This window comes from Chaetodon trifascialis, chromosome 14 (assembly GCF_039877785.1).
Source record: "Chaetodon trifascialis isolate fChaTrf1 chromosome 14, fChaTrf1.hap1, whole genome shotgun sequence".
NCBI classification, from domain to species: domain Eukaryota; kingdom Metazoa; phylum Chordata; class Actinopteri; order Chaetodontiformes; family Chaetodontidae; genus Chaetodon; species Chaetodon trifascialis.
Window position 1 is genome coordinate 13,155,516 of NC_092069.1, and position 11,388 is coordinate 13,166,903.

Sequence of the window (11,388 nt, forward strand, 5' to 3'; positions counted from 1 at the left end):
CACTGGGCAGGAGGGAAGGAGATCTAATTAGGAGGCTGCTGAGGCCAATCAGCTTGTTGTGTAATCGAGTGGCTGAAATGTGTGTTAACTGTATGTGCGTGTGTGGGAGATAATTAGCAGAGAACAAACATGGAAACCAGTAAAAAATAAAAAATATAGATAGATAGATAGATAGATAGATAGATAGATAGATAGATAGATAGATAGATAGATAGATAGATAGATAGATAGATAGATAGATAGATAGATAGATAGATAGATAGATAGATAGATAGATAGATAGATAGATAGAAAAAGCAGACAAGTGTGTTAGTGAATAAATGCCAGCTGCTGTGTGGGTTTTACTTCACTCATAAAATTTAAAGATAACTTTCTCTAAAAAAGCTCCAATTCCAACCTGTTATTTCAGTCCGCAGCAAACAATGGAAGTCATAAACATGAAATTGAAACATGACACGCAACGGAAAAGTCTGGCATAAACTGAAGCCATTTCTGTATTGAACTGGATCCCTTATCAAGTCAGGTCAATGATAAGACACATAAGACAGTCTGCATGCACGTTAAAGACAAGGATATCAGTGGCGTAACAATTTTTTTTTAGGTCGATATTGCGTTTAAAGAAGCAGCCGATTATCCATTCACAGCCGGTGTCTTCTATTGCACTTTTAATTATCTGGCAGTTAGGATATCCAATACTGCTGTGGTCAAATAAAAGAAGAAGCTGTTCCACCCATAATTAAGGGCTTGTGTCAAAAAGAGAGCCAAGTGCTAAGTGGTGGTAATTTCCATGCGAGGATCTCGCATGAAAAGAAAAGGCAAACACCATATGACGAACATGACCATGGAGGCAATAACACCCTAGGAAATCTTTCATTGGGCAATTCCACTTGACAGGATAGTCATTAGTCGCCATTTACTGTGTTATTTTTCAGTCTGTGTGCATTAGAATTTTAAAACCTCTCTGTCTGCAAAGTTTACTAGCTCTAATATACATAATGCCTGTCAGCAGGCTTGTCCTTCAAAACTTCACAAACATGTAAAGAATAAACTGTTGTCTTTAGTAGCTGAATGAAAAAGAATATGTTTAAATGCGACATGCAATAGGTTAAGTTTTTTACTTACGTTTTATGCAGCGATTGGTTCCTGGTGCCAAAGCCCAGCCTGAGCAGCACTGATGGCCTCCACAGACATTAGGCCTGAGCAGGGGAAGACATACACAGACACTGGGGTTAACATGAGACAATTACTGTACTGTGTCAAGCATGCATTAATACAGAGGGCCTCATAATCCTAGAGAAATAGCCCTGAGGGCGGAAGGCCTCAAACCTTTGCATGATAAACTGATCTGATTGCAAGCGCTGTTATAGTTTCAGATCACTCTGATGCGGCTGGCCTACTGATACGAACACCTTGGAGACAGTGCTATAATTGCATTTTATTCGATAAAAATTTTAGGGCAAGTCACGAAACTCTATCTGAATGTGGACCCACAAGTCCCTCTTTCTGAGAGCGAAAACAAATACAGAGTTATCTGAGCCTTGAAAGGATTACGCGAGACACACGGGACATGAAAAGCACCCTGCATCTTCTATAAATCACTGAGCAAATGAGAGATGACAAGTTTTAAACAGTTATAACTGGATTCTTTGCACTCTTTAATCCGCACTTGCAGCGCAGGCCAATTTCTGCAGCGAGATAGATGAAAAGGCACCAGACCGCAAGAGCAACTTCAGGGCAACAGTCAACGCGCTGGCATGGATCTGTGCCCCATCATCTTTTCACAAGATATTACAGTAAGTGGATGTCTGACTCATGGTGATTCGAGGAGATAACGCGAATTGACTCGTTGACCTCAGTTGGATTGCACTCATTAGATTCTGCGAGTATTACTGAGGCGTCACAGGGATAACATAGAGTTGTTTGGGCCCTCTGGCAGGCTTACCTTTGTCATAAATCAAACACATCAGGCCAGACCCGTGCCAAAGACATCAGTCATCACATTCAAATTCCATCATGGGATATATATGTATGTAATGGATAACTTTATACATCATAATGAGGATCACGCCCCAGGTTAAAATATAGATAACACCATGTTCACACCTAGTTATATTTTTCTTTAAACACCAGCATGAGGCAGTGGAGTTTTATTTCACCGCTGAGCTATCTGAATCAGTCAAACGACTGACAGGTGCACTGAAAACAGAAAGCGAGTCATACTGAGTCAACGCGAATATAAAGGAGAGTAAGTGAACCCAGTGCTGCCGGTGCCGCAGGGTACAGTAAAAGACTAAGCTGAGTGGGAATTCCAAGAGGAAATGTGTCATGAAAACACTTTCTCTAACAAGCAGCGGATGATTCATCTGAAGCTAATGAATCAAAGTGTTAAAATTACAGTGCAGACTACTAAAAGGTAATGTTCCTGCAGAGTTTCTGTACGTAACACCACCTTTATGCTTCTTTAAAACTCAAAGAGCCCCATTCATTAAACACTGGAGTATGTTTTTTTGCCAATGTCAAGCAAGGCATTGGCCCTGTGCTGCAATAAAGCATGTTGGATCTAATACTTAAGACAGCTATTTTCTTCACGCTCCGCTTTAAATAGACAGCACCTCAATTCAACCATGCATAAGTGCAACTGACTGACTGACGTATATGTTGAGAAATGTTGTTTTTAAGGGGTGATCTATCAGGGCATGTTAAAGGTGAATGATGTGACACATTTATCCCATGGACAGAATCAGTAAAATGCAGATATAAGTGCTAGACAACACCCCCGTTTATCATTTCTCTAAGCCATCTTAACATAAGAAAGAAGCAAAAGCAAGCAGAAGGGAGAGGGGGGAACTCTTAAAACTTAAGTATGAAGTTAAATGTATAGTCAATTAGTGCTTTTCCTCCTGGTTTTTATCATGGTTTAGGCTTCAGGCAGGTGAAAGCACATCATATGTATGCCTACAGATGGTGAACCAATTGGCTGAATCCTCCCACTGCTTGTAAAGTGTTCCTCATAAATTGGCCATATAAATAATCCATTTCCCAAAGGCAGGAGGCTCTGTTATGACACACAAAAGAAATATTTCATTTATATTTCAGTGTCTGCAACCCAAGGTGAGCCATTCAAATCCCTCTCTGATTATTATGTAAACACTCTCCCCTCCTCATGCTTTGCCCCTATGGAACAAAGAGAACTGGAGGCACAAGGGTTCATTTAACAAAAATAAAAGGGCTTTAATATGGAAACAACCCATCGTCCTGTTTGGAGTTTAATAGAGACAAAAAAAAGAAAAAAATAAATAGGGATTTGCAGCACTGAGAGAGGGCCATCGGAGAAACAGGTGTTTCTGATCACTAGGCAAAATTGCAAATGTTCACCAGCCAAGGCTCTGGTTGAGCCACTACAATACTTGGCCACAGGCAACAGTACAAAACTGGGGCACACACAATGAAGTAGTCTGCAGCCACTCTCCTACTACGATTAAAATAATGTAATGTGTAGTAATGGAAGGAAATGGTGATAATGCAGAGTTGCATTAGTCTCAAAACAGTTCAAATGCAGTTCACCCATTCATATACATTTGCTGTTCATTACAGTATAAGTTTCCACTATCAGTAATCAGCAAAGTATTTAACCTCAGTCATTATTCCACGTCCTGCCATAACCCTGATGACAAAATACATATATTAGAGTAATTCACATTTGGTTGGAGTGCAGCTCTTTCAGCTACCGGATGACAGTTTCCATGCACTGTATCCAAGCTTTGTATTAATATGGAGCAAAACTTTGTAGCCATTTTCTGTGGGTTGTTATGTTACATCATCATTTGGTTTGCCTTACAGGAAGAGAGGTTCTGCCGAAGTGGGCCACCGCCACTTTACAGTAAACCACATGTGCTCATGTACAGTAAAACGGGTCACACAAATTCCTGAAAAAGCACTGCTCATACAATGAAACTGAGGGGCTTGAACAGCTTGATGAAGTAAAACGTTTTTCTAGTAGACTGTATAGCACATGGCTGTCACTCTTACCCAACAAGTCTCCTTGTGCTGGCAGAGCTGGGCTTGCTGCTCTGCCTGCGGTTCACTTTGGTTCTGTGCTGCTGGCTGGTCGGGTGTCTGGCGGTGCGCAGCGCACCATCCCGCGGCGCAGAGACGTGGTCTTCCCGAGAGGCGCCTGCAGCGTGAAGGGATATGTGCCTGCCATCCCCTTGGGATGATGTGCCTCTGGGCAGGCGGACGAGAAGCCTAGAGTGGCTGGACCCAGGAGAAGTTTCACCGAATGGTCTGGAGGATGCACCGTCCTCTGGTCCTCTTGGAGAGTGACCTTGACTCCTCAGCCGGGAATGCTGCTCGTCCCAGACCGCCCGGCCTGCCCCTGCACCCTCTTTCCTCCCACCTGTTGTGTCCTTTTGACTGTCACCCAGTCGCACCAGTGCAACAGTCAGAACCATTAACACAGTAAATCCTGCACGGTCCATTTTGGGCATGCAAAGTTTTGAAACTACCGCGTAAAAGCGCAGATCGCGTTACAGTTTTAGCGACAGCCACTAAAATATGAGCAAATTGAAAAATACGCGACAAGGCTACACGAGTTCAGCAAGACGGCATCCTCTCCCATGAATGAAAAAAGCCTGGATACCTCTTCATAATGCCCAGGTAAGACTTTGCGCAGAATGTCTTCAGGTTGTCAAATCAGCACCTAACTTCAGTCCAAAGTGAGAACCTCTAATCTTTTTCCCTTCCAGCGCTGATACAAATGTTATTTTAAGCAAGCATTAATCCATCTGTTTTAGTTTATGTTTAACAAGAAAAGAGGCGCAAAGAGAGCAGCGCGCTGGCTCCAGGGCTGCTGAAGCTGCTCTCCTACTCCAAGTGAGAGAGTTTGAATCGTGCTCCCATGAATATCACCACCTCCTTGGATCTGAAGTCACCGGGAATTTTTGTAGGGATTGCATGCGCTTTGCAAGAAGAAACTCCCCCTTGTCGGCTGCATTGTTGCTTCACTCACGGCACCGCTCGGTCCATGTGCCCACACGCACTTTCTCTGCCAAGTTACATCATGTTACTGAGCGCCTTTTTCTCTGATTCCTTTGAACAAGACTACTGGAATGATCACGAGTGCAGCTGCATTAATAGTTACCTTCAATTTGGATTTGAATTGACAGGCTACTGCAATATCATAAAAATTTAGAAACCAGATGTTTTGCTTTTAGACTCACTGATTGCTGGATTGTTTAAGTTAATGCTTTCTCTTTTATGATGATTTGAATGGAGTGTGGGCTTATTATTTCGTCTTATTACAGTGCCACAGCACAGTGTGATGCCTTTTGAATTCAATTTACAGTGCTGCAGTTCAACTTTTATAGATTACAACATGCAGAAATGTGCATCCTGACCATTTGTTGGCTTACAGATGTGCTTTGAGCAGTAAAAAGGTATAAGAAGCTAGCAGTTCAAACTGAAATCTTGGAAAACTGGTCAAGTTATGTAACAGATCCCATTCATCTCCCCCTCTCATCCATGCTGCATCATCACTTTCCCTCTGACTGTCTGGAAACAACACATTTCTCTTCTTCCATAAGATCTTAAACAACCCAAAGAAAGCTGGCTCCCTCCTCTCATTTCACCCACAAAGATGCACGCCTGTCTCTCTCATGAGTGGTCCCCGAGCACCATTACCACTCACAGGACTGCCATCCAAAACACACAGCAATGGAGAGGAAGACTAGTAGTCTGCCCATTCATTCTCCTTCCCACCACAGCTGAGATATACAAACCTCTCAAAGGGGAATTTTTACTAGGAAAACTTTTTTTTTAAAGGGTTTCTGAATGAACACTTTGAGAAGACAGAGGTATCTCCTTTTCAGATCTCCAAGGAAACATCATATCTGTCTGGAGACTCGGGCCAAGCACCACAGCTGATTACAGCTTGTCTTGCAACCCGTGAGAAATCTAATTAGAGTAGGAGGCTGCATTTTATGACTGTCCAATAGTCTCACTCCACCCCAGGCATGTACCCTGGCTGGTGTCGACTTCGTAGATCATGGCCAGTTGCTCCCAGCATCCTAGAGGGTAACCACGGCATGCACAGACAAATCCACGAGGACTATCTGCTCAGTGACTGTGTGAGTGAGCAGCTGGCTACAGCTCAGTTGTTTCTGTACTATAGTCTCAATCAGTGTCTTAATCTGTTTCTGTATCATGTTGTAAGCCTTGCGTTGTGTATGAGTGAGCGGTGGATCCCAGCCAATTCCTCCGCATGTAGAATCCAAGTTCATTAACACCACCTGTCATGTTCCAAATGTGTTCATTTGAGCTGACTTTTAACAAGATGTTGTTTAACACTATTAACTACGAAAAGGTAGAGTTATATTTTCATACAATTTTGTCAATATGGTTGAGTTTGCATTTTTATTACTACTATTACTTGGAGTAACAGAGACTGGACATTTCAGTTATTTTTGAGTATATAATATCGACACTATCTGCGTCATATCGAAAGGTGTTTATTTTGTTCACCTCATTTCTTTCATTCAGAGTAGGCTAAATAAACACTTCTAAGCAAATGCAATACACTTCAACAGCACCACAAAATGATCAAATAACTGAATCAACACGCCTCTAATATAGTTTAATTAAAAAATGAGAATCGTAAGCTACATGGGGGTGATGATTTATTGCAGGGCTGTTGTATTAGGCTAAATTAGTTTTTGCTTGGTTGACTTAATAAATTGGTTACTGAGTGTATTTCAACAATTTAATTACTCTTAGGTATTTCAACCATTTATGCATTACTTTTAACGGGCCAACAACAGCACTGTATATCCTGGGTGCACTATTAAAAGTGTTTATCCACTTAGCCTATCTATTTCAACCATTCATCCAATTATATTTAGCTATTTCAACTATTTATCCATTATGCTACATTTAGCTAGCTAACTCTTTAAAGTGTTTATCCATTAGGCTTTATTTAGCTAGCTAACTATTTAAAGTGTTTATCCATTAGGCTACATTTCGCTAGCTAACAATTTAAACCATTTGACCATTGACGTTCAAGTATTTCAGCTATTTATCCATTGCCTTTAACATTAGCTGTTTCAAGTGCTTATCATGATTATCAATTAGGCTACTTTTAGTAATTTCAAGTATTTATCCATTACCTTTGACTAGCTCATCGGCCTGCGTCAAGTGTTATTCAATTTACTTTTAACTAGCCTATCTATTTCTAACCTGACAAGCTCAGCTGGCGTGATCTGGCATGATCTGGTGTGATTTTGTGAATCCAGCTGCCCTACGAAGCTAAAATTGTTTCAACACTCATCCATTTACATTACGTAACTATTAATCCATTACTTTTACCTAACTACTATTTTTCACACACTCTGTGGATATATTTCTAATGAATAAGTTGAGCTGTTTAGAAATCTTTTATGTTCCCCGTGGCTACTGTAGAACTACCCCCTGGGGCACAAGTACCCCTGGTAGGGAATCACTGAAGATCTGTGGAGCAGCTATCCATGTTATGAAAGTGGTCTTTAATGTGGCCCAATTTGATACAATTTGCAGCATCTGGAGGAACTCTAGAATAAATACCAGGAGGATGTCTCTGGCTATGACCAATGCTTCTACACAAAGAGTCCTTTGAAAACTCTGGCATGACAACCAAGCCACTCCTATCATCTTTCAAACGCAGAGCAGACATATAACTGCATTACACTGCACAGTTTCTTACAAAGCACTGGGTCATAGTAACAATAACAATATCCAAGTCTTACAATTACACTGATGCAAACAACTTGTATGCGTGTGTGTATTTGACAAAGAAAGATCAAGGTGGATTTGGTTTGTCTCCAGACTACTTAGTGCATTTAATTGCTCCGTTTCCTACATGATTTTCAGCGTATAGTTGTGAGGCAAATGTTTTGAAGTGACTGAACATGGATTTGATGCCCTCTAATGAATCCTATCAGTGGGAACAAACTCTACATTTTACCTGTCAGCAAGAACTTCCCAAGAGAGACACATTTGCATCCATGTAGTTGAAAGTGACTGCCTCGTCACCGTTGAGCGAGTGAAGGGTCGAAGTTCAAGTGTACCCATTAGAAAGCCAAACAGTATCATTACACCCGGAATGTAGGGCTCTCATTATAAGCAAGCATCAACAGTGTATTCTTAGCCTTGCCTGCAGAATTTTAAGTGATCCATGTGAATCGGTCTCTGTGATGACTTTCAATGGGGAGAACCAACAAGGAACGTCAATCTCTTCGTCAGCTACCTTTTGCTATTTGTATCAAAGCCCTCAGCTCTCCTTCCTCTTTGCCCAGGAGCTAACATAATACTGACATTGTTCAGACTGGGCAACCATGAGGACCTGGTGGAAAACGTGGAAAAGGGAGGTTCATTTGGCACAGAAGCGCTTGGTAAAAGCTGAAATTATGTGCTTTATTAATATAGGGTTTTCTTTCATTGAACATGACAGCTTTCCCTTGGAAGGAATGCTACAGAAGACCTCCACCACACAACAGATTGAGCAGTGTATATAAAACAGGCATTCACGCAACAAGAGGAAACAGTTGAAGATAGAGGAGGATAAATGTAATGTGCTTAGGCCAAGGACTACAGGGTCTTTCCCAGCTTGTATGAATGAGGTGCTGTCAGCTGGGTAATAGAAGTAGGTCACATGGGCGTTATTTAAGACAGGCACTTCCACTTTGCCTTTCATGATATTCATACTTTTTTTCATATGAGTGTTGCGAGTGCTGGCTTGAAAAAACTTGTAAAACACTCGAGAAAAAATTTGAGAATTGAATGTGTGTGTTTCAAAGCCACACTGGACATGCAAGCCTGCGTTGTTGTTTGTTATGCTGGAGACAAAGGGAAAATCAATGAACTCCATCCACGTTTCCAAATGGTGGAGCCATCCAGAAACATGTTAAAGTTAGACAGACTTTAGCACCACTGGCTATGTTTCTGATGCATGTCATAGCACTGGCAACACATCCACCCTGCATGACTTCACGGTTGAATGATCGGCTCATTCATTTATGGGTGTGAGTTGTTAAGTTAACAAAGGCTTTAAGCTGCCTGGGATGTCAGCACTAAAAGAAATCGGCAAGAAAACTGAAACAAAGTTGAGATTAAGTACTTCCCTTTTACAAATTACACTTTTGCCCCTTCTGAAAAGCTTTACCAGAGGACAAGTGGTTTTGGCTTTGATACAGAAATCATTACACATCATGCATTACAGCATAGCCTGTTATATGGATGGACTTGAAGCAGAAGAATAGCCAACCGAGTGCCAACTGCATCAAATGAAGCCAAGCGTCATGTCCGAGGTCATGCTGGAGAAACAAGAAAGACTAAATTCATCATCCCATATCGTAGGCTTTGTTGATATCTTGCATGAATCAGTGATATTATCAGCATGGTGAGGTTTAAGATGAGGTCGAAACCATAGTTTGTTGCCTGACTTGATGGAGGCTAAATGAGTTTAGGGTTAGTCAGAAGGGGCTTGGAGGACAGATCTGTGTGTTTTCGGCTGGTGTAATAAATTGTGTGGTGGACAAGGGCAAGGCAGCCACTGCTGGTATCCACTGGCACATGAACCCCCGTAGAGCTGGTGCCCCGAATACCTCTGCTCTCTGAATATACGAGAGGACGCTGGGTCCTGAGATAGGAATTTAAAGAAAGACAGAGAGGCAGAGGCTGCCCTTCTGCTTCCATCTAGGGGCTAAATATGCCAAACGTAAAACAGTTCTCTCATTAGTCATGTTGTATCAGGGTCGGTTAGCTGACAGAGCCATTTTTGTTATTTGAAATGTAATTCAGGAAACTGCATTACATTATGACCAAGAAATCTGATCACCACTGTCCATTTCTCTCCACATTTAACTGTAAGTGAAATTTGTTGGAGCAAGGCAGTTGGTTCAAACACAGAAGGAGGAAGATTCCTGTGGATTTATTAGAATTTATCGTTCTGCTTTATCTCATTAAAATTGTTTTATCCATGGCAGGCTTGGTGGGCTTTTGAAATACACACTGGCTAATGTCTTCAGCTCTGGTCAGTTAGAAAATCTACTGCTCAGTTCCATAAATGTTCTCTAAATCCTCCACTTCAGCCTTGAATTTTGTGGTGTAGTCCTTCTGTCTGTTGAAGTTTGATTTAAGGGTGTCTCATATGAACAATACACAGAATGATGTCACGCTACTGCATGATAAATGCCACTGGAGTGGATTCAAAGGGTGGATCATACTGGCAGCCAATTAAGTCAAATAAGAACTTGCTATAACTTTCCAGACAACATACATTTTCCAAAGATGTGGGGCCTTCTAATCATTAGCCAGATGTATCCTAAAACATTCAAAATCACATGAAATCAATCACAGCATAAATCAATACTGGCAGTAATGTCTAAATAAGTGTGGGATGGAGATTGTGCCCTCTCGACATGAATTCTTGTAAATTCTGAGTGTTTAGTCATCGTGTTTTCTTTGGCTCTTGGAAGAATTGACAAAAGAAAAGGCAGAGGGAGGGGTTAATGTGTGTGATAGATCATCCAGGCTTTTCTCTCAGAGCTTTCTTCCTCCGTCTCCCCATTTTTCTCTCCCCTACCCTTTCGATTTTCCTGGCCCCTCACCCTCGATTCAGCGTGCCTCTCTAGCTGTTGGCCCGGGCTCCATGGGCTCTCCTCCTGTTGGTCCCTCTGGCTGGGACCTGGCCACAAGGCCTGCTGGACCTGCTCAGCTGCTTTTTGTCCTGAAGGGGAGATAGATCGCCAGTCCCTGTTCACGTTGTTTCACGGTGTCTCCACCAACCGACCATGGAAAATCAAGGTCAAGCATTTTCCACATTAGCAGCTTTACCAGGAGGATAGAAATGGATATCTGCTCCAATTACCCTACATCCCCCTCCCACCACAGGAGAGAAAAAGATTCTGCACACTTATCTCGCAAAATTACTAACTGATGGCTCTATTCAACACGGTTTCATAACAGACTAGATGAATGACGCAGAGGCAATATTTGATGGGATATTGTAGAAATTGGGGCAAAGGTGAGACAGGCACCTCTGAGTTCACGCCAACTGTCTGGCACCAAACTGCGAATGACTTTCCGGTAGTTAACCATCTAAATCCGGTGTGCGCAATTTTCAGACATGCAACTGGTGTAGTAAAGTGTAAAGGGATTCTTTGAGGCCTCTCTGGTCATATTGTAAAACAAATCCCCAGTTTTTCACCAAGTCAGCAGGCTTCAGTGGAAGCACTTCCTAGTTTTATATCTAATTTTAATGAGTGTCATGGAGATGTTATAAAAGTGCCTTTATTTTTGAACCAGGACCTGTAAAAATACTGTTCACACTTACACAGAAACATTATATTCCACTCACTT

At 41.8% G+C, this 11,388-nt stretch overlaps 1 protein-coding gene across 1 annotated transcript in view; it reads right to left on the bottom strand.

Annotated features, from left to right (window-relative positions):
- Window positions 1–4,850, bottom strand: part of LOC139342095 (latent-transforming growth factor beta-binding protein 2-like) — an 80,915-nt gene extending 76,065 nt beyond the window's left edge. The window contains exons 1-2 of the mRNA XM_070978998.1: window positions 4,030–4,850; window positions 1,123–1,196 (exon numbers count right to left, since the gene is read on the bottom strand). Coding sequence (XP_070835099.1) covers window positions 1,123–1,196; window positions 4,030–4,487 — 532 coding nt within the window. The 5' untranslated portion in view covers window positions 4,488–4,850. The remainder of the gene's footprint in view (window positions 1–1,122; window positions 1,197–4,029) is intronic.
- Between the last annotated feature and the right edge of the window lie 6,538 nt (window positions 4,851–11,388).